Consider the following 23,519-nt stretch of genomic DNA (forward strand, 5'->3'; position numbering starts at 1 on the left):
GGAAAATTCATGCAAGGCGGTGGGCGGGGTGTGCAAGGAAAGAGAGAGAAAATGTTCAAAGAATGGAAAAATACATCGGATGGAAGAAAAGGAAGTAAGACAAGTGCAGATCAGGCTTCTGAACAGAGTAGGGGAAAGATTGAAATCCATGAACTCAGTAGTAAACATCAACATGAACATCTTTAAGAGCTCCGTTTTTAAATACAGACAATATTGTTTATAGAAGGAAAACATCATGCTCAATCTGGAGAGAAGAAACAAGTTTACACAAAAAAACTTAGGTCATGGTAATATGCCAAATAACCAAACAGCACATTGTCACAATTGTAAATTATAGATCATCCATTAAACAAATCTACTCTATTTTGTTGAGGTTCCACCTATAGAATCAAGATAGTGCCAGTTTCTCTACTCATCTCCAATACTTTGATGTGTACTTCACTAGCTCAGAACAGAGCATTAGAATTGTTCAACATGATCAGATTCTTTGATGCCTGATCCACTCCTTCCTTCACTCCCAACACCCCCCTCCCCACCATGGCATATTCCCCACAACCCCAAAAGGTGTAACATCTGCCTGTTCACTTCCCTTCTCCTTTGTATTCAAGGGCACAAACACAGATTACAAGGTGAAGCAGCTCTTTACCTTCATTTCACTCAATCTAGTCTACTGCATTTTTTGCTCACAACGTGGTCTCCTATTCATTGGGGAAAACACAGCAAAGACTAGGTGACCATTTCACAGAATACCTACGTTCTGTCTGCAAAAAGGACCCTGAGCTTTCAGTTGCCTGCCACTTCAACACACCACCTTGTTCCCTAACCAGCATCTGTCGCAGGCTTTCTGCAGTGCTTCACTGAAGCTCAGCACAAGCTGGAATAACAACGCCTCATTTTCTGCTTGCGAATTCTAAAGCCTTCTGAAGTCAATTTTAAAGCTTGAAGCACATTCTCCCATGTCCTTACCTAAATCCCAAGACACCAGGTCTTGTTATCACATGGGCTGTTATTATAGCTCATTGATAAACCATTAATAGTTCCCATCGTAACTATTCATTCTCCTATGTGACTGTTATTCACTCTTTTGTCTGTCCAATTGTTCTTCTCCATCTTTGAGCTCTATCATTTACTCCTTATCCCCTCCCCCATCCTATCTTTTCATTAAAGAAAACCTTTCCTATCTACTATCAGATCTGAAGAAGGACCCAAAACTGGATTCAAAACGTTAACTTTGATTTCTCTCCACAGATGCTGCCAGATCTGCTGAGCTTTTCCAGCAATTTCTGTTTCTCATTTCCAGCATCTGCAGTTCTTTCAGTTTTTAGTAAAGAAAGAAACCATGATTGCTTTAATAATGCAAATGAGTTCTTTAGTTAGCTAATTAAATGCAGCGCTGAAAACAGGATACACATGCTTCATGGTGAATAAAATTGCAAGTAATTGCAGGTCTGTATTCAATATCTTCCTCTTTATTTAAGATAATAAAGAAGAGCAGGTGTAGACTCACAAGCCTGCCCACTGCTCATGGATGATCTATATAATGCCACATTTATCAGGATTTTATCATTCTTTATTTTAATTTATTTCAGAGATTTCACTGCTACCATGCATGCTCCTGGGTGTCAGCAAACTAAGCCACAATACTACTAAATCAAATGGATAAGCTAAACCCCCAAAATAAATAAAACACTGGAAAAACTCAACAGCCTTGCCTGTGTCAGTGCAGAGAGAACAGTTCATAGTTTAAATCCAATGACACTTCTGCAGAAATGATAGGATCTAGGAAAAATTTATATTTATCTTGATGACAGGGAGTTGAAGGAGAAGTGACGGGAAGAAAAGCAGACATAAAGTAGTGAGTGGGGTAGGTGGAGATGGAATCCAAAAAACAAAGAGAAAAGTTTTGTCTAACTTTTCCCTGCTCTGTCGCTGTCTGAGTTCTGCCTCCACCCAATTTACTCATTCCATCTCCAACAACACCACATCAAGATAAATACCACTCTTCCCTAAATGTTATCAGTTCTGAAGAAGGATCATTGGACTCAAAACATTAACTTTTCTCTCTCCAAAGATGCAGCCAGACGTCTGAGTTGGTCCAACAATCTCTGTCTTTGTTTCAGATTCCTAACATCTAGTTCTTTGTTTCATCACCAGAATAAGAGATGCTTAAATCGTATAAACTTTTGTAGAATATTTTGACCTGTTGACTCAATGAGTCAATCAAATAGTTGAAATAGGACCCAGGTTCATGGATCTTATTCAGCTCCAAATATACCATAAATTAGGACACAGATGGAATTAAAGAATATTAAAAGGAAGTTTTCAGCATACTTGGCTTGATGGTGTTAAGGAATGTCAAGGCTTTGGGAGAAAGCAATCTAATAACTTGGTCAACATACAAGGCAAAGCTCTCTGTATCCTGCCACAAAAATGCAACTGACCAACATTTTAGCAAAGAACGCAACAACTTCTCTACACTACTACAAGTTGCATTTTTCACAAACCTATCCAAACAAACTGCAAATTTATGCTAATATGTGTTTCCTGCTATGAACACAATCCCCACAAAACACGTTGTGACTGCCTGAATATGATTTAGTTTCAAATCTGACCGCAAGAAATGGGAAGACATGGTAACTTATTCTTCCATGAAATGCTGTGTATTTTAGGCATTAAACATTAAGTTTGATTATTCTGTTAATAGAATTTATTTGATTCCAAACCACCCAGAAATTACTACATAGCAGTCTGCAAAAACAAAATAAGCATTCAATCATAAATTCACATTTTACTTTAGACAGAAATCCAAGCAAAGTTCACTGCCAACCAAATAACTACAAAAATTACTTAATTTAGCGTAGTTAACTAATCACCTACTTGATTTGCTTTCAAACACAACAAAAAATTTCCCCTACCAGATTTAATGTTAATTTGAAAAGACAATAAGAAAACTGTCTTTCAAAAAAAGGTTTAACCAAACCCCACTACCAAGGATATATTTCCCTCCCCTCCCCTATCAGCGTTCCGCAAGGACCACTCCCTTCGTGACTCCCTCGTCAGATCCACACCCCCCACCAACCCAACCTCCACCCCCGGCACCTTCCCCTGCAACCGCAGGAAATGTAAAACTTGCGCCCACACCTCCACACTCACTTCCCTCCAAGGCCCCAAGGGATCCTTCCATATCCGCCACAAGTTCACCTGTACCTCCACACACATCATCTATTGCATCCGCTGCACCCGATGTGGCCTCCTCTATATCGGTGAGACAGGCCGCTTACTTGCGGAACGCTTCAGAGAACACCTCCGGGCCGCCCGAACCAACCAACCCAATCACCCCGTGGCTCAACACTTTAACTCTCCCTCCCACTCCACCGAGGACATGCAGGTCCTTGGACTCCTCCACCGGCAGAACACAACAACACGACGGCTGGAGGAGGAGCGCCTCATCTTCCACCTGGGAACCCTCCAACCACAAGGTATGAATTCAGATTTCTCCAGTTTCCTCATTTCCCCTCCCCCCACCTTGTCTCAGTCGGTTCCCTCAACTCAGCACCGCCCTCCTAACCTGCAATCCTCTTCCTGACCTCTCCGCCCCCACCCCACTCCGACCTATCACCCTCACCTTGACCTCCTTCCACCTATCCCACCTCCATCGCCCCTCCCCCTAGTCCCTCCTCCCTACCTTTTATCTTAGCCTGCTTGGCTCTCTCTCTCTTATTCCTGACGAAGGGCTTATGCTCAAAACGTCGAATTCTCTATTCCTGAGATGCTGCCTGGCCTGCTGTGCTTTGACCAGCAACACATTTGCAGCTGTGATCTCCAGCATCTGCAGACCTCATTTTTTATATCAATGCCATTGTCAATCAGCTTTGATCCTAGTAAAAATCCAATTCAAAAGGTTTAAAACTACAATTTGCCAAAGTTACTTATAAATCTCAAATAGCAATTGTTAACACCATAAATTCATATGAATTGATAAGTGCAGTTATCTAAGCCCAGCGTGGGAGACATTCTTCCCTGCATCTAAATACCCTAAGTTTATTGTACATCAAGATCAAAAGCCTCAAAAATCCAATGAGGTGAGAGGGGTGCTCTAGTATAATTTTTAAGGTGAGCTAGCTGGATGGCAAAATGACTGACCTAGACAGTCCCTGGATGTTGAATGTGACTCACTTTGTTCTAAAATCACTTACAGGTCCCACTCCACTAAAGGCTCATCTTTGCCCTCAAACCAAAAATTATAGTAAAATCTGATCTGTCAGAGGAGAGGAATTTCAGATAGTGCCCACCCATAGAAATAATCTCTGAGGTATTTGAATCTTTCTTCAGGGAACCAGACAACAACCTTAGACTGGAACTGCAGGGTGAAAACAATTTCTGCCATTTGGTGACTGGGGAACAATTTATGAATTCAAGCTCCACCATTCAATAAAATCATGACTGGTCTGTTTTCTGTTTTGCATTCCATATTTCCATTTATCCTTAATAATATGATTTTTTTGCCTAACAAGAATCTACCTCCACCTTAAAAATTCATGTCATTACTTCCACCATCTTCTGAGGAAGAGACCTTACACAGTCGTTTGAGAGAAAACATTTCTTCTGATCTGTTTCAAAAGGGCAATCCCTAACTCTTAGACAGTTTCCCTAGTTTTGGACTTACCAACAAGAGAAAACATCCTTTGAACGTCCACTTTGTCTAGATCATTTAGGATCATTGTCTTATCTAATATTTTAATCTCTGCCATTCTCTATAGCCTGTTCAAACATCTGACCTGCCACCTATGAGTAATTCCATGCTTCTTACTTAAGTTCCTTAAATACTTCAGCAAACCATGGATGATGGGTTCACTGAACCTTTCTTCATATTAAAACATATTTCGGAGTTTTTTGAAATATCCTCATAGATGTCTGCCACTGCACCTCAAAGTGATCTATCCAGTAGTCTAGATCAATCCAGTTCGCTTCAGCCAGTTCAGCATTTATTCCCACAAAGTGGCCATTATTTAAGTTTAAAATATCAAAACTGGATGTACTTTTTTTCCCGTTCAAACTGTACATGAAATTCAATCATATTGTGGTTCTTACTATGTAGGATACCCTTAGTTTCACATCATTAATTAATCCTGTCAAATTATACAATAGCAACTAGTATAATCTGCTATCTGGTTGGTACCAGAACATGCTGCTCTATGAAACTCTCTCTGAATCCTTCTGTGAACTCATCCAGGTCACCTTTCCATCTGAATTTTCTACTTTATATCGGTTAAAATAGTCTATCCCTTCATTGCAAGTGCCAAATATTTAATTTGACCACAAAACTCAAAAGCAAATTTAAGCCATTCAGACCATTGATATACTATGCCATTCAACAAAATCATGGATGATCTGGTAACGCTCAACTCCACTTTCCTTCATTTTTCAATAACCCCTCGATTCCGTTACTGATTAAAAGTCAGTCTACCTCAGCCTTGAGTGTGTCTAATGATCCAGCTTCGCGAGCTTTCTGCAGTAAAGAATTTGACAGATTCACTAGAGTTATAGAGATGTACAGCAAGGCAACAGACCCTTCAGTCCAAACCATCCATGCCGACCAGATATCCCAACCCAATCTAGTCCCACCTGTCAGCACCTAAACCATATCCCTCCAAACCCTTCCTATTCATTTACCTATCCAAATGCCTTTTCAATATTGCAATTGTACCAGCCTCCACCACTTCCTTTGGCAGCTCATTCCATACATGCACCACCCTCTGCATGAAAAGTTGCCCCTTAGGTCTCTTTTATATCACCCTAAACCTATGCCCTCTAGTTCTGGACTCCCCACCCCAGGGAAAAGACTTTGTCTATTATTTTATCCTATCCATGCCCCTCATAATTTTGTAAATCTCGAGAAGGTCACCCCTCAGCCTCTGACACTCCAGGGAAAAAAGCCCCAGCCTGTTCAGCCTCTCCCTATAGCTCAAATCCTCCAACCCTGGCAACATCCTTGTAAATCATTTTTGAATTCTTTCAAGTTTCACAACATCTTTCCAATAGGAAGGAGACTAGAACTGCACGCAATGTTCCAACAGTGGCCTAACCAATGTCCTGTACAGCTGCAACATGACCTCCCAACTCCTGCACTCAATACTCTGACCAATAAAGGAAAGCATACCAAACACCTTCTTCACTATCCTATCTATCTGTGACTCCACTTTCAAGGACCTATGAACCTGCACTCCAAGGTCTTTTTGTTCAACAACACTCCCTAGGGCCTTACCATTAAGTGTATAAGTCCTGCTGGGATTTGCTTTCCCAAAATGCAGCACCTCACATTTATCTGAATTAAACTCCATCTGCCACTTCTCAGCCCATTGGCCCATCTGATTAAGATCCTGTTGTAATCTGAGGTAACCTTCTTCAGAAGAAATTTTTCCTCATCTGTCTTAAATGTACAATACCTTATTCTGAGATTATGCCCTCAGGTCTTAGACTCTCCCACAGGGGAAACAACCTTTCCACATCAAACATGTCATCCCCTAAGCATCTTATCTGTTTCAATAAAGTCACCTTTCATACTTCTAAATTCCAATGAATACTTTCTCAACCTCTCCTCGTAAGACAGTCACTCCATACCTGTATCATCCCAGTAAACCTCCTGTGGACCCCCTTCAATGTTGGTATATTTTTCCTTAGATTGAAAAATCCAAAACTGTCCACAATATTCCAGCTGTGGTCTGACTAGTGCTTTGTATAGTTTCAGCAAAACCTACCTATGTTTATACGCCATTCCTTTTGAAATAAAGACCAGCATTCTGTTTGCCTTCCCTATTACCTGTTGAAGTTGGATACTAATTTTTTGTGACTTACGGATGAGGGTTTCCAATCCCTCTGTTCTGTAGCTTTCTGCCATCTTTCTTCGTTTAAATGATATTAAGCACTTTTATTCTTCCTGCCAAAATACCAACCTTACATTTTCCTATATTATATTCCATCTGCCAAGTTTTTGCCCACTCATTTAACCTGTTTATATTCCCCCACATCTTATCTTGTGGTTACTGTTATGGAGCCTGTAGACCGCTTCACAAATAACTTCATTTCCCCAACGATCCCACCTCTCCACCCAAACCAATTTGTATCCTGAATTACTGAACCAGGTTCAGCTTTAATGATTGCACTCATGCCTTTCTTTATTAGCAGTGCTACCCCTCTAATTTTATTTAATTCTCCATTCTTCTTGAATGCTATATAGCCTTCAAAATTCAGGACCCCAAACCTTGTCATCCTGCATCCATATCTACCAGATCCTATTTATATACTTCAATGTGTAATATCAATTTCATGATTTTGTTTTGAATGCTACATGCATAACAACGTCACAGTCATACAGCACAGGAACAGACCCTTCAGCCCAACTCGTCCATACAGACCAAGTTTCTCAAACTAAGCTAGTCCCACTTGCTGCATTTGGCCCATATACCTTTAAAGCTTTCTTATTCATGTACCTATCCAATTATCTTTTAAATTTTGTAACTGTACCTGCATATACCATTTCCTCTGGCAGTTCATTCTGCATATGAACTACCCTCTGTGTGTAAGTGTTGCCCCTCAGCTCCCTTTTAAATCTTTCTCCCCTCTCCTTAAAAATATGCCCCCTAGTTTTGAACTACCTCACCCTAAGGGAAAGACTTTGGCTATTCACCTGATCTATACGCCTTATGATTTTATAAACCTCTGTATGGTTTACGACCTCCTACAGTCCAGTGAAAAAAGTCCCAGCCTATCCAGCCTCTCCCTGTGACTCCAGCTCTCCAGTTCCAGCAACATCCTGGTAAATCTTTTCTGAACCCTGTCCAATTTAACAATATCCTTCCAAGGTGACCAGACCTGTACTATCCTTTTGTTATAATATCTAACCTTGATGACACAATGACTAAAGGTGGCATGTCACTAATGTATCCTTCAGTAATCTGGAACTTCCCATGCCCAATATATAGTACAGTAGCCAAGATCTGAACAACAAATGATTTTTAAAAAATCAAAACACTTCCGAGACGAACCATAAACCCAGCTAAGGATGGACTGTTGATGTATCCTTATATCTATTCTCTGTCCCCCCTGTCATTCTCCACGCCACACTTCCCATACTACTATTTTGTTCTTCTGTCTTCACTGCACCCTTTGATTTGCTGCACCTACCCAAACTGGAACCCTCATATCCACATTGTTTAATTTAAAGCCCTCACTATTCTCGAAATTACATAGTTTGCTAGAACACAGTCCCAGCACACATCAGGTCAGGCTGTTCCACCAGCAAAGCCTTATACTCCTTGTACTGATGCTCAATGAGCTGCAATCCATTTCTTTACACCAATCTTTGAGCCAAATCTTAATTTCACAAATCCTATGTCCCTTTGCTAATTGGCACATGGCTCAGGTAATAATCCAGAGACCATAGCAGACGTGCCACCAGTAGTGATTCACTTGGTTCATCATTAGGGATCAGGAAATAAAACGCCTTTGTCAGAAACCCCCACACAACCACAACATCAATGCTTTGTTTGGCACCATCAACAAGACATCTCAGCAAATGTCAGGTATAGCCAAGATAAAGCCTGAATGTGTAAAACCTATTCAACAACACAAAAATGGTTTGCTGAAGCCTAATCTTCAATTATCATCACAATTGATTTCCTTTTTTCAGTTACGCATTCCTGCACCATGCCCACATTACTTATTTTTAAAATTCTTTGATTGGATGTGTGTGTTGCTGGCTAGGTATGCATTGACTGCCACTTCTTCTGTATCAACAAATGTATCAATCCGTGTTTCAACTGTATTCAACAACTGAGTGCCCACAGCCGTCCAGGTTAGAAATCTTCAAAGAGCTACAATCCTTACAGTTAACAAATTTTTCATCTCAGTCCTAAATGATCAACCCCTTACTTTAAGATTGTAGCCTCCAGTTCTGGATTTCCTGATGAAGGGCATGTGCCCGAAACGTCAACTCTTCTGCTCCTCGGATGCTGCCTGACCGGCTGCACTTTTCCAGCACCACATTTCGACTCTGATCTCCAGCATCTGCAGTGCTCACTTTCTTCCAATTCTGGATTTCCCAACCGAAAGATACTAATGTCCAAAATCTACTTTGTTGAGATCCTCAAGAATTTTAAAGATTTTAGTGTTTTAAGTACTTCAGTGATATCATCTCTCATTCTTATAATCTCCAAGTGAAATACTCCTACATCTCTAGCTATGAGGTGATGATAATAGGGACAGTAATTCTGCCCAATGACTGACACCGACACAGTCACTAAAATACATTCTTTAGTCATCTGGAATTTCCTAAACCTGACATAGAGAAGAGCAACAAGACCTGAACAAAAAATGATTTTTAAAAAATTAGCATTCAAAACATCTTTCCATGGCTAAATTATAAAGCCAATTTATATTAGATCAAGTATTAAACAATATGAATAGCGATTAAACACTGAGCAAGGTCAGAAAATGACATCACCTTACTACAATAAACTCCAAATCTTTATTCTATTCTTTACCTGTGTAGATTTGTCCTTCATAGATGATGGGTAGTGTATATGGGGATCACGTGGCCACTGTCCTGTGAGATAAGGTCCTGTTATGGTATCGAGAGAGGAGGTGCGCCGGATTGTACTGGAAGTTCTCATCTGTTGAGATTTGGATCTTTCGACTGTGAAAATTGAAAGAACAGTCAATATTACAAAATGCTTGATCTGATAGTCAGATTCCCTTTGTGTGGGACTATTCTATTATAAAATGCTTCATATACATGTTAAACAATTAATGAAGAACAATTTGTTGATCAAGCATACTGCACAATATTGAAAGCACTACTTATAAGCAGATACTTTATTTAACATTGCAAGGCTTAAAATAACATCATGCACAAACAATTACCAAGAATTAACTGCAACACTTCTTCCTCCTCTGTCATCAACACTGCACCACTTGAAATTAGATAAAGAATGATTACTGGTGATGACAATAAACTGGTCCCATAAACAACCTGTCTCATGATTTTGTCTTCCTGCTCAAGGAGGTTATGGCCTAGTAGCATTATTGCTAGGCTATTAACCTAGAGACCCAAGTAATATTCTGGGGACCCAGTTTGAACCCCATCATGGCAGATGGTGGAATTTGGATTTAATAACAAAATGGAATTAAGGAGGCTGACCACAAAATTATTGCTGATTGTGAGGAAAAATCATCAGGCTTACTAATGACCTTTAGAGAAGGTAACTGGCGTCCTTACCTGGTCTGCCTTATGTGTGTGAATCTAAATCTACAGCCATGTGGTTGACCCTCAAGTGTCCTCTGGTCAATGAATGCTGGCCTGACCTCCAACCCCCATAAACTATGAATGAATTTTAAAAATTAAAAACTTGAAAACTAACTATTCACAATAAAAGCGAATTTTCTCTTTAACCATCGCAGAGCTCCCATTGTCACTTATTTGTGTTATTCCAAGACTGTGACATTCTTCTCCAAAGTAAGATATATCCTGCAAATTCTTCCTACATCTTAGGGGCAACACTCTATAGTAACCTGGCAAGGGAGTTTGTGAAAAGCATTTGGTTTGAATGCCATCCAACTCCCAAGAAGTCACAAATTAAAATACACCAGTTATCCTGACCTGTGTACTATAAAATTACTTCAGCTCACTTAGGTTCCAAAGTTTAAGTTTAAAAATGTCATTCAGAAATTGAATGCAGAAAAACTTCTATTGACATTTATGAACAAAGGCCTCTTCAAAAAGGTTTTAGTAGTTTGAATAGGCAACGTAAATGTTAATCAAAGGTAATTATTTAATCAATTTGATCTGCCATTGGGAAATGATTTTAGTTACTGGATCTTCTACAAATATCCTGACTCCACTTTGCTGCAGGAAAGAACTCTTCCAACATGTTGACACCTTTCTATTCCAAGGGGAGCAAGAGACAAACATACAAAGAAGCACCCTCCACAGTTTTTTTTAAATCAGTTCACATGGTGACTCCTACCATATAGTTCACTATCTTTTCCACAGCAATTACCAGCATTAACATCTGTGAAGAGTTGTATCTTCAGTGCAAGGCAACACGAACTTTGTGTCAGCAGTTCTTAATTTGGACAAATCACTGACATAGTTATGCAAATTTTCACATCACCAAGAAAGGTTGGATCTGTGAAGGTCCTAATTCATACATGCAGTAACCATCCAGATTATGAAGATGCTATAAAGGAAACCTGAAGACAATAAGCAGCATGCAATAATTTGCAACATTGTAACCTACCAAATTCTGTTACTGTTACTAAATCTGCTTCACTGCCTCCACAAATTATTTACTTGTTAGTAGATCAAATCTTTAAGGATTATCATCTGTTATTATCCAGAACAGAGAAATACAGTATTGACATTACTTCCATCACGTCAGTTCCTGTGATGCTATCAGCAGTAGGCCTTACATGGCAGAATATCATATTCACACATGACTGAAGATAAGTTCAGGAAACAAAACAATGAAGCAAAACTCATTGTTGCTCCAGTGCATTTTGCCATAGAATGGTATTGGGCCAGGAATATTGGGATCGAACAACAGAGCAACGCATTCAGAAGAAGCTAGGAATCATTTCTTGAGAGTAAAAGTCAAAAAGATAGTTATGTGCCACTGAGCAGAAGGAAAGAGGTCACATCCTTAGCCTCCCATATTGAAGATTACCAATCTGAGCTACGCTATCAGGGAAATTCATAGCAAAGCAAATACATTATCAATGGATAGGAGAAAGAGAAGAAAAGATGTAAAGAAAACCAAAACAGTCACACCAGCAACCTTTACACCAACACCTATCACCAAGACTCTAATGACAGTGGCATAGATTAAGCAGTTGATTCTCTTCTGAATAAATAATTCTATGCAGCAGCCTAAAAGGGAATGTGTTAAATATGCTACTAAAACAGAAACAGAAATAAAACAGTGTTTCATCCTAAATCATGCTGATGATTTCTACTCTCATCGTTCTCCTTCAACATTACAAAAGAAGAACACAACGCATATATGGAAATCTCTGAATATAAGTAGATTATCAAATAAACATGATTAATTATGTAAGGAATTTGGGAAGACTTCCATCCTGCAAAGGTCCGATTGATGTTTCTTCCCAAATTAGAACGATAGCCAGCAACAACCCAATGCCAATTTCCACCATAAAAGCTAATTAAGGCCGGAATCAGAGTGAGCCGAGCCGATTGCTCCAAGATATATAGTTACTGCAAATGTTCTTAAATGAAAATTGCTCGTATTACACTTGCAAGCAAAACTGCCTTACAAGTTTAAGTCATCATATTCCAAGTCCAGAGGTCAGACTGCAAATTAATACACAAGTGAGAATGTGGAAATTTAATGTTATGAAAGGTGTCACTATATTAAAATTATATGAGTAATGCTGCAAAAAGAATTGAATTCAAACATATTTTCAGTGCTTAACAAACTGAAATGATATGCAATCGAGGGACTCAAAGTTGAAATGGCTGTACATTTAATTTCCAGCTAGGTGCTGACAAATTTCAGCTTGCAGCTATATACCACCAACTCAGTCAGTTTCATGAATTCATAACTGGGAAGTCACATTAAATGAAGCATCACTCAGTAAAAAATATTTCAACTTGGCTACCAATGGGAATACTAATATATAGTTTTAAAAAGTCAATCTCAGTCAAAGAGAATGTGAATGAACAAGCATGGCTGCAGAACCTTTTGGTTATGACTTGCACTTGATACAATCTTGCATTATGAAAAAAAAAATCACAAAAAAAATTGAAATATCTCAATTGTGATGATGTTCAGTTAATTTATAATTGGGACTTTAGCGTTGTCATAGTTGGGTTGTGAGGCTCTCTGTTGCCTGTCAACCTGAACAACATTGTCAAATGAAAGAATTTACAGTGATAAGCAGAATCCAAACAACATAATATAAATCTGTTTTTATTATTTTTCATTGGGGATGTTTAAGTCTGTTTTAGCACAAAATAATTACAATATTAATAGACATAGCAATGCCAAGAATAGGGAAACTTCTGCATATCTGCATGTTGAAATCTCATGCAAAAGCATTTTTTTATGTTCATTCAAGGGTCGTGAGCAACACTGGTTGGGCCAGCATTTATTCCTTAATAATGGCGCGCGAGGCAGCATTGGTGACCTGCTTTCTTGAATCTCTGCAGTAGGTACAGCCAATGATGTTCAGAAGGAGTTCCAGGATTGTGACCCAGTGACACTGAAGGAATGGCAATATTGTACCAAGTCAGGATGGTGAGCGGGTTGATGAGTAACAAGAAAATGATTGCAAACTCCTTATATCTGCTGCCCTTGTCCTTCTAGATGATAGTGTTCATGGATTTGGAAGGTGCTGTCTAAGCAGCATGGTGAATTTCTACGGTACTTCTTGCAGATGGTACATATTGCTGCTGAGCGACAGATGCAAAGAGAATGAATGTGGATATTATGCCAATCAAGCAGGCTGCTGTGTCCAGGACGGTACCGAGCTTCTTCAGTGTTGATGGAATTACACCCATACAGGCAGGTCTACTCCAACATATCCTGATTTTTGCCTCTGTGCCTTGTTGATGGTGGTCAGACTTTGAATCATTTGGTGGGTTATTCACTCCAAGATTTCTAACCGCTGAGTTATTCTTGTAGAAACAGTATTTTTATGGCTGTTCCAGTTCAGTGTCTGGTCAATGGTAATCCTCAGGATTGAGAATGGCACAGTGGCACAGTGGTTAGCACTGCTGCCTCACAGTGCCAGAGACCCGAGTTCAATTCCCGCCTCGGTCAACTATCTGTGTGGAGTTGGCACATTCTCTCTGGGTTTGCTCCAGTTTCCTCCCACAGTCCAAAGATGTGCAGGTTAGGTAAATTGGCCATACTAAATTGCCCGTAGTGTTAGGTGAAGTGGTAAATGTAGGGGAATGGGTCTGGGTGGGTTGCTCTTTGGAAGGTCAGTGTGGACTTGTTGGGTCGAAGGAGTAAGTAATCTAATCTAATCTTGATAGCAGGAGATTGAGTAATGACAATTACTGTCAATAATCAGTGATTGAATTGCTTTTTACTGGAGGTGGCACTTGTGTGGCATGAATGTTACTTGAAATTTGTCAGCCCAAGAGTTCTTACATTGTTTTTGTCTTGTTGCACTTGGACATAGACTGTTTCAGTATCCGAGGAGTTGTGTATGGTGCTGAACATTGTGTAGCATCAGCAAAATCTTCACTTCTGATGTTACGACGGAAGAAAATTCATTGGTGAAGCAGGTGAAAATGGTTGGGCCCAGGACACTACCTTAATGAATTCATGCAATGATGGTCTGGAGCTGAGATGGCACTAAAATATCCCCAGTTGTGGTGTTTGATTAAATGTTTAATCCCACACTGCACACAAATGCAGATATTTTATATGTCCAAGAGATCATCCAATTTGGTAGAATAATAAAAGGTCTTAAACAGCTCCAGAACAGTCTTGAATCTGTTTATTTCTTCTAAAGCAGTTCTCTTTATTATATATCAAATGTCATACTTTGGGGCTTCAGCAAGCTATGAAACAAATATAAAAGATTTCAACCAGGAGAAAGTGAGGACTGCAGATCAGAGATCAGGGTCAAAAAACGTGGGGTGTGCTGGAAAAGCACAGCCGGTCATGCAGCATCCGAGGAGCAGGAGAGTCGATGTTTTGAGCATAAGCTCTCTCATTCCTGATGAAGAGTTTATGCTCAAAATATTGACGCTACTACTCCTCAGATGCTGCCTGACTGGCTGTGCTTTTCCAGCACCACACTTTTTGACTCTGATAAAAGATTTCAAACAAATAGACAGTATAGTAGACAGGATAGCATGGTTATCAATACTGCCTATAATTTTATGTCTGTGCAGCAACTCTAATCGTCACACGATGCCATGAACAAATTGCCCTCCCTTTAAATTACCATTCATGCAAAATAAAACATTTACAAGGGACTGTACACTTAAAGAGATCATCTATGCACTTGAAGAAAATATTTACATATTGGTAATTGAATATAGATAAATGTAATGTAAAGCACTTTGGTGAGAAAGAAACAATTACTAGACAGATAATGGAAAGATACCTAGGGATTCAAATGAACAACTTCCAAAAAGGTTCAGGTACATTTGACAAGAATCAGCCATTCAGCTCTGAACTGTTTCACATCAAGTTACTTCATATCAGACGTGTGCTGAAATTCCATTTGCTATATACCCATCTGCATCCTTATTAAATAAAAATCTAATTGTAAAAATTTCAAAGAATCCAGAATCCATGAATGCAGATCATATGTAATCGAACAGAATGGAATAGGCTTAAGAGGGTGGATAGTATACAATAGTACTGCATCTTCTTCAGCACCCAAGCTTTCATTTCCATGCACTAAATCCCTAGATGGGTCTGGACATCATCACTTAGGTTGTTCCATTTAGTGCTTACTCCAATACTTTGTTTTGGTTTCTTACCCCAAAAATGCTTTACTTCACATTTTTACAGCTGACTTCTAGTTTCCAACCCTTGATGAGGAAATGCTGCATAAATTCACTCATAATTCATTAAATTATACTTTTTTTTGTAATGAATTCCACCAGCAGTGTTTTTCTTCTCAATTTCTCTGCATATTAGTATATACTTTTACTATTAAAAATCTCAAGTAGGCCATCCCTCAATCTTCTAAATTCAAGAAAAACTAATGATGTTTCTGATACCTGTCCTTAGAATTTAACCCTTTGACCCTGAGGATATTACTCTGATGAATGTATACTATGTCTTCTCTGAGGTCAAAATTCTTTCCTGAGATTTGGTGTTCAAAATTGAATGTATTATAAAGACCAAAAAACTTTAGATTTTATAAATAGGGATACAAACTTGAGGAGTAATTTTAACATTATGAATATAGACTAATTAGCATTTCCTCATCAAGAGTTGAAAACTAGAAGTCACCTGTAAAAATGTGAAGTAAAGCATTTTTGGTGGTAAGAAAACAAAGTATTAGAGTAAGCAAAAATGGAACAACATATAACAGTGATGATGTACAGATCCATCTTGGGATTTAGTGCATGGAAATTAAAGTTTGGGTACTGAAGAAGATGCAGTATTCTATATTATCCACCCCCTTAAGCCTATTCTATTCTATTAAATACTGTGTTTGGCTGTTGCCACATATTTGAATTCAGAAAGAAAAGTGAAACATAGATTCACCTGTATGAGAAATTATACTTATGAAGGACACTAGACACAACGGCAAGAGCAAAGTCAAACAGCTTTATCAAATAAATTGATGATAGATTAAATAGTCTCTAACTAGGGAATCGGCAAAAATGGTCATTAATTTTAAATTAATCACCAAGAGAGTAAAGAAAAAGTTTATGAGAAGTGCCTTTAAAAGTTGTTGGGAGTTTGGAATGCTTTGGAGTGGAATAGGAGGAGATTGTTATATTATTCAGAGATCAAAGCAAAGGATTCTGGGAGAGACAGGGGATTGAGATTAGATTTTGCTTATTCCAGTAGAAAGCTGGGAAAGACATGATGAGAAAATGAGTTTTATTCAGAGTTTGAAAATTCTACATTTTCATCGGCAATGCTCTGATTTTAATGGCACATAAATAGTACTACACCAAAATTATTACTGAGCAGAGGAATTATGATATATTCGCCATTTATGCTAAGGACTGCAAGTCACAAAGTAGCATGCAAGAATCCACACTATACTGTATAGATTCATTGGCCAGTACAGCAAAAGATCAGCCATTGCAGCATCTGTGGGGAGAAAGAGTAAACCTCTGAGTCTGGCAACTCTTCATTACAACTAAGCTGCTGGAGTGTTATTTATGCCAAAGACAGGGTGATGGAAGAAGAGCTGAACAGATGGGTGGCAAGCAAAACTTACCTGTTCACCAAAAAGACCATTAGTTGTTCAGATTAACTGACATTCATCAAATTTATTAGAGTGCAATCTGAATTTATTTTTAAAAATCAAATTACAAGATTTTTTTGCACTGTGCGAAATATGCATGTCCAATCATAATAGGCACGTATTTCTATCCAAAAGGGAATTTTAGTCTAAAAATTGAATTTTTAAACCTGAAAATACTTTAACCAAAAATAAAGTGTTTTAATTCTGGAATTCGTACATAAAAAAAACTGATCTCAATTATAAATACTTTATTTCAGCCAAGCTCCGAACTAGATGCAAGATCGACAGGCCAAATCGTCCTCCACACCAAAATATCCAAGAACCACCGACACAACGGTAATATTCAATGGAAATCTGGAGTGGTACTCGCCCCAAGAAAGAGAATGAAGCTGGATTAAATGTAATCTTCCCAGTATAAAATACAGGAATGAGGTTGGATTCTTACAATCCCTCGTAAAACGACCTCACAAACCAACCTGACCTTTCTTTAAAAAAAAACTCAAATCTTCCAAAGATTACCAGCAGAAATCAATCTGATCTTTAAACAGTTACCGCTTCCTAAATTAAAAGGAACTAGAATAGGTCTACACCTGAACCCTAATCGCGTTATATTTCAGCTCGTTCAAAATAAACCCTGATAGACAGAGACATCACCTCGAGTTCCCACACAAGGAAGCCCATTTTCAGCCCCGCCTCCATTCACTGGCTCCCGGCCTGCCACCTTGCTCTCAGACCGAGTGTGACAGCTAGCTGCGCCTTTCGAGAAACCAATGTATGCGTTTACTTTTTAAAAAAATATGTTGATATTCATGGAAAGATCTGCAAACAGAGAACGCCAGGTACGACATACTGATTTGTAGGTGTACATATAAAGCATCAAGTGTGCAATAGTGGCTTGCACAGGATGGCTGGCGATAATTGAAACCGGTCAAAAGATGTACGACACAACGTGTCTTTTTGGAAACCCTGGGTTGACTGCATGAGATTTCTGCCGAAGTCAGAAGGGCATCTGGAAATCAGAGGCGACTCATGTCCGATTCATGGAAACCAGGTCAGGCAACAACCGCGTTATGTAAACAGTGAAAGGCGAACAAGCCACCGACTTCTTAAATGTCTGGTGACCATAAGAAGGATGGCCAAGTTAAGAGATTGGAATCTTCACAGATTTATGCAAAAATTGTTCACGGTTTCAATTATTATTAAAAATGCAATTCGACAGTTAGGCTTTTTCTGAACAAAGTCCACAACTGCGTGCATTTCATGCAAGCTTAACGTTTTAGTTGGGTTTGTGGGTCGCCCTTTGCTATGGCCCCTGAATGAATTAAAATGCCACAAGCCCTCGGTCCATGTGTTACTGTCTGAATGCCAAGTACATTCGGCAGCTCTGCAATAAAGCAGCCCATTCTCCCGCACTGAATATCATTATCGCTATTTAAAATATATTCTCCTCCTACTTAAACGCACACATTGGAAAGGCCGCAAGTGATTAGAATCAGATTTAGGACCGCATTTTATCACGCACGTCTGTGTGGGCAGAGACAGTTAAAACTATCGTTTTCATTTTTTCAGGTTTTTCTTCGCCTCCCCTTTCCCATTTGGAAAATTATCTAAGTTTCTGCATCAGCAGGTGTGAACCCCTAAAGCTATAACCCCAATACCTTGGCTTCATTGCTGCAGTTGGCTCGTAAACAACCTAAAAGCCATTTCAAAAAGGTGAAATTTTAATCGAGTGGTCAAAGTAAACATCTAATACAATGAAACTTAACATTAATCAAGCCTAGAGCTATGCAGATAAAAATAGATATTGAGCAGATTACAACATGACAACATTTTTTCCTGCCAATAGAAAATCCAGCTTCAAAGTTCACCTGCACACAAAAATATCAGCCATTTATGGTGATCAGACATAATTTCTTGCAAAGATAAGCACGCCAGGATGCAGATGCCAATGTTTCATTGTATCACAATGTACCTTATTTTAATTAAAATGTATTGGTTCATTTGACCTCTTTAAATATCTTATGTTGTTCTTGCTGTTTTGAAGCAATGCTTTCCCTCGTAGCAACACAATATTGGCACTGGTAGAAAGTGAGAAATCTTCTTCATAAATAATGGTTTAAAAAGCAACCCATTTCTCAGCCACCCTCCAGCTATCCCCCCACCTCCCCCCAAGTTGCAGTGTTTTACAGTCTAATACAAAGCAAAACTCAGTTTGGCGTTTCTCAGCATTTGAATGGGGGAAGTGGAATTCGAAATGATGGATATAAAACAACAGGGCAAATACTGAAATGCTGTTGGTATTTACAATTTATATGAATGTATTTTGCGCCGCCGCTTGCACTTGCTGTCAATTACATTTTGACAGTGTAAATATAAAGTGCACGGTTTCTGAAATATACAAGGCAGATCATTTTAAAATGAAAAGAAAACGAACTGTTCAGCAAATCAAGAACTGTTTTCAGATTTTGTCTTTGAAAATTAATTCTTAAAATGTTCACATGCCTTTTACCATCATAAATAAAACAATCTATTATTGCTTCATACGTGGATATGGAAAGCTGACATCATGTAGTAGATCAAGTCCCAGAGAGAGAAAAAAAATCCCTCTGGGTCTCTGCCTAGCCTGCCCACACAGCTTTCCCCACCTCTCCACACCCCCCCCCCCCCCAGTCATTTACATCCCCTTCTGCATCAACAAAAAAAATCGCCAACCCCTGCAGGTTTTTTTGTATTTAATCACACGCAGAAAATAAACAAATGCAATTTCTTACACCTTACGTTTAAACAACATCGAGCTTCGTAGTTGTATTGCTTCTATGGAGCTTTAGTAACTATTACGTGGACGTTTCTTGATCAATTGGTAAAAAAAATCCCAATTATCTTTTTTGTTTTAAAACGTATGGGCTCAATACACTTGTACACTTTTTTGAAAAATACCAACCTCTGTAAACAGATTTGATTAAAAAAGGTAGTAAATAATCTGAAAAAAACACGCCTTCACGTAATTTGTACCGTTCTACTCTTTTAACTTAACTGAAACAACAATAGCCTGTGTCTTTGGCATTCTTCTATACCTTTATAAACAGGAGAGCTAGGGCTCCTTCTTTCAGGTGGGCTCCTACTGTCAGAAGACCGTCTATGTCTCATCCGTCCGTCAGCGGCAACAATTGGAGCCGGAACCCAGAATGAAGAGGTGGGCGAGGAGGTCGGGGAAAGTTTCTGTCCGTTGGGGGTAGTAGATGTGGCTGTTGAGGTCGAGGTGGTTGCAGTTGCTGTTGATGCAGAGTGAACCGCGGCTGTTGCCGGTGAGTTGGTGCTGGTAGTGCCGTTGCAGGAGGAGGAGCAGCGGGTCGGGCTGTTATTGCCTTGTCTCAGCTGGAACGGCACGGTGGCCCTGATGGGCTGCAGGCGGTTCGAAGTCGGCGAGCCATTGCGCCGCATTCTTTGAGACGCTTGTTGTGACGATGATGACATGCTGAAATCGCTTTAATACAGTAACGCTGTTGATATTAATTATAACAAATGTACTGTTTAAAAATGCAGCAAGATCTTCACACCAGAGATCCCAGGACCTTCAAGAATATTTTGGTTCTTCTGGTTATTTTCCCAAACGATGTTCTATTATGAGTGATTTATTTCCCCTCTCTTCTTCGAATAGGTCCGGTTGTGAGATGCTGCTTGTTGAAGTGCCTCTAGTTAATCCCAAGCGTTGTGTCTCACTCATTCGCCTCGCTGTCCTCAACCTAGCTCCACGCATAAATGACAAGCCAGCTGCAAGCAGAGAATCCGGTCCTGCGCCAATCAGAGAGCGAGCTGCAGCTCAGAACGACATCCCAGTACTCCAATGGAACGTGGTTATTGACATCCCTCTCGACCAATTGTAGACAAAGAGCGCTGCTCACGGTGACACCACATATTATTGGCTGTTGGCCGACGATGACGTTTAATTGACATCTCAATTCCCCAACCAATGGAAAAGAAAACGAAGGAAGAAGGCAAGTCACTGTAGACCCCTCCACTATTGGATGTTCAAATCGTCGAATGGCAGCTTTTCCTGGAGTCGCTCTCCCGGATTCACCTCTTCAGGCGACTCTGAGCGTGCGCATTTATGACGCACCTGTGATTGACATTTCCACAAGAGTCGTGTGTTCAGTGAGAGGGCTGTAGTTGTGCTGAGCATGGAAATAGTTATATCTGTTACTCTTTTGGATCGCATTGTCAAGTAAGTTACTTAAACACCTGCTGGTGTGTACTTGGAATGCATTTTTTTAAGTTCCAGTTATTACTGCATGGTCTTTGACAGTCCCTCAGGACCTCAAGCTGGATGACACTCTTCCACTCCGGCGTTGCGTATCCCGAACTGACTCAATGGTTCATTAATGATGCCGCACATCCTATCGTTGGTCAGGCAAGCTGCCGTTAGAAGAGCCGCGTCAGCAGGAACCGAAGAAAAATACTGTGGATGATATAAATCGGAGACAAAAACAGAAATTGCTGGAAAAGCTCAGCAAGTCAGTTCTGAGGAAGGGTCACTCGACCCGAAACGTTAATTGATTTCTCTCCACAGGTACTGCTGGATCTGCTGAGCTTTTCCAGCAATTGCTGTTTTTATCAGTAAGATGTTCGGGTTTCACACCTACCTACCTTTTTGTATTTCAATTTCACCTGAGTTTATTGGCTATGCTCCAATATATTTGCAAATGCTTATTTTCCAGTTTGGAGAGTATTTGAGAAAAGATTCTCACAATTCAGTGAGGATATTTCCTTTTTTCAAGAAAGCTTCATGGATATGTTCTGTTTGGTCTGTAAAGAAGCTCAACTCCATTGGGAAGCTTCATTGATGTGGGATGGTGTGTTGTGTTGAGAAAGATGGAGAAGAATGCAATTACACTGCCTGAGCTGAACAGTTTGTACACACATCGAGTCTATGGTGGATCTAATGGAGAGAATCGCAACTTGACCTGATGTCATCTTGCAACAAACGGGAGGATGGTGACAAATTTCTGCAAACAGCCAAATTCGCTGTATAGTGGTATACCACTCTCATCCATCATAATCCAACCTCACACATCTGCTGTAGTTTGTCACAAATAACCATTCTGAGATGTCAGTGACACTTGATAACACTGTTGATGACACCTTTCATAACTTTACTAATGATTGAGAAAAGATTCATGGGGCAGTAATCAGCCAGATTGGATTTGTTCTGCTTTTCTGTGTGTACAATATACCTGGGTAATTTTCCACATGGCTGGGATGTAGGGTTATAGCTGTACTGGACAAACTGGCAAGGGATGTGGCAAGTTCTGGAGCTCAAGTCTTCAGTAATATTGCCAGAATGTTGTCAGTCCTAATCACCTTTTCAGTATCTAGTCTTTTCAGTGTTTCTGTTGAGCGAACCTAACTCACCGAAAACTGCTATCTATGATCTTGAGGATCTCTGCAAGAGGCCCAGATGGATTATCCACCTAGCACTTCTGGCTGAGGATTGTTGCAAATGCTTCAGCCTTAATCTTTGCACTGATTTTCTGAAGTTGGGATACTTATGAAGCCTCCTCCTCTAGTGAACTATTCATCTACCACCCGTTCAAGACTAGATATGGCAGGATTTCAGAGCTTAGATCTGAACTGTTGGTTGTGGGTTGCTTAGCTCTGCCTGTTCCTTCATGTTTATGCTGTTTGACATGTAAGTTGCACAGTTTTGTAGCTTCACAAGGTTGACACATCATTTTTTGTTATGCCTTGTCCTGCTGTAGATGTCTTCCTGCAGTATTCAATGAACTAAGTTGATCTCCTGCATTGATACTAATAGTAGAGTTGGGGAATATGTAAGCCCCTAAGGGGAAATGTAATTCGATCAATGCTGCTGATGACTCACAACTCATGGATTTTTTTGAGTTGTTAGATCTGTACAAACGCAGTCACATTCATGTAGTAGTGCCACACAACCTGGTGGAGGGTATTCTTATTGTGAAGACAGAACTTCGTCGCCATAAGGACTGTGATGGTCACTCTTACTGATACTGTTATGGACAAACATATCTATGGCAAACAGATTGGTGAGGTGAGGTCAAATATGTTTTTCTTACTTGTTGGTTTCCTCAGTACCTTCCACAGACCCAGTCTAGCAGCTAGGTCTTCTGGGACTTGAACAGCTCAGTCAGTTGTGATGTTGCCAAGTTACTGTTCGTAGTGGATACTGAAGTCTCCCATTCAGAAATTATGCACCCTTTCTACCCTCAGTTATTCCTTCAAGTGCTGTTCAACATGGAAGTGTACTTATTAGCTGGAGGGGGAGGCTGACTCAGACAGCAGCACCCTCCTGCCTGAATACTACTGTGCAACTGCATTACGTGCAAAGTATAATCCCATAAGTTTGATTATGTCAGGCTGTTGCTTGACCAATTTTAGTACTGGCCTCAGACATTTAAAAAGGAGGACTTTGCAGGGAACAGGACTACCTTTTAGTTGACAGTATCTCAGTCAGAGCCAGCTGGTCCTCCAGTTTCATTCCTTATTCCTTTGAGTGGTTGATACAACTGAGT

The 23,519-nt window shown here is 39.7% G+C and overlaps 1 protein-coding gene across 2 annotated transcripts in view; it reads right to left on the reverse strand.

Annotated features, from left to right (window-relative positions):
* Positions 1 to 20,716, reverse strand: part of LOC132816031 (glucocorticoid-induced transcript 1 protein-like) — a 229,094-nt gene extending 208,378 nt beyond the window's left edge. For both annotated transcript variants that reach the window (XM_060825444.1, XM_060825443.1), the window contains exons 1-2: positions 20,049 to 20,716; positions 9,543 to 9,694 (exon numbers count right to left, since the gene is read on the reverse strand). In XM_060825444.1, the coding sequence (XP_060681427.1) occupies positions 9,543 to 9,694; positions 20,049 to 20,448 (552 nt within the window). In that variant the 5' untranslated portion in view covers positions 20,449 to 20,716. The remainder of the gene's footprint in view (positions 1 to 9,542; positions 9,695 to 20,048) is intronic.
* Between the last annotated feature and the right edge of the window lie 2,803 nt (positions 20,717 to 23,519).

Source organism: Hemiscyllium ocellatum, chromosome 5, assembly GCF_020745735.1.
Source record: "Hemiscyllium ocellatum isolate sHemOce1 chromosome 5, sHemOce1.pat.X.cur, whole genome shotgun sequence".
In the NCBI taxonomy this organism is placed as follows: domain Eukaryota; kingdom Metazoa; phylum Chordata; class Chondrichthyes; order Orectolobiformes; family Hemiscylliidae; genus Hemiscyllium; species Hemiscyllium ocellatum.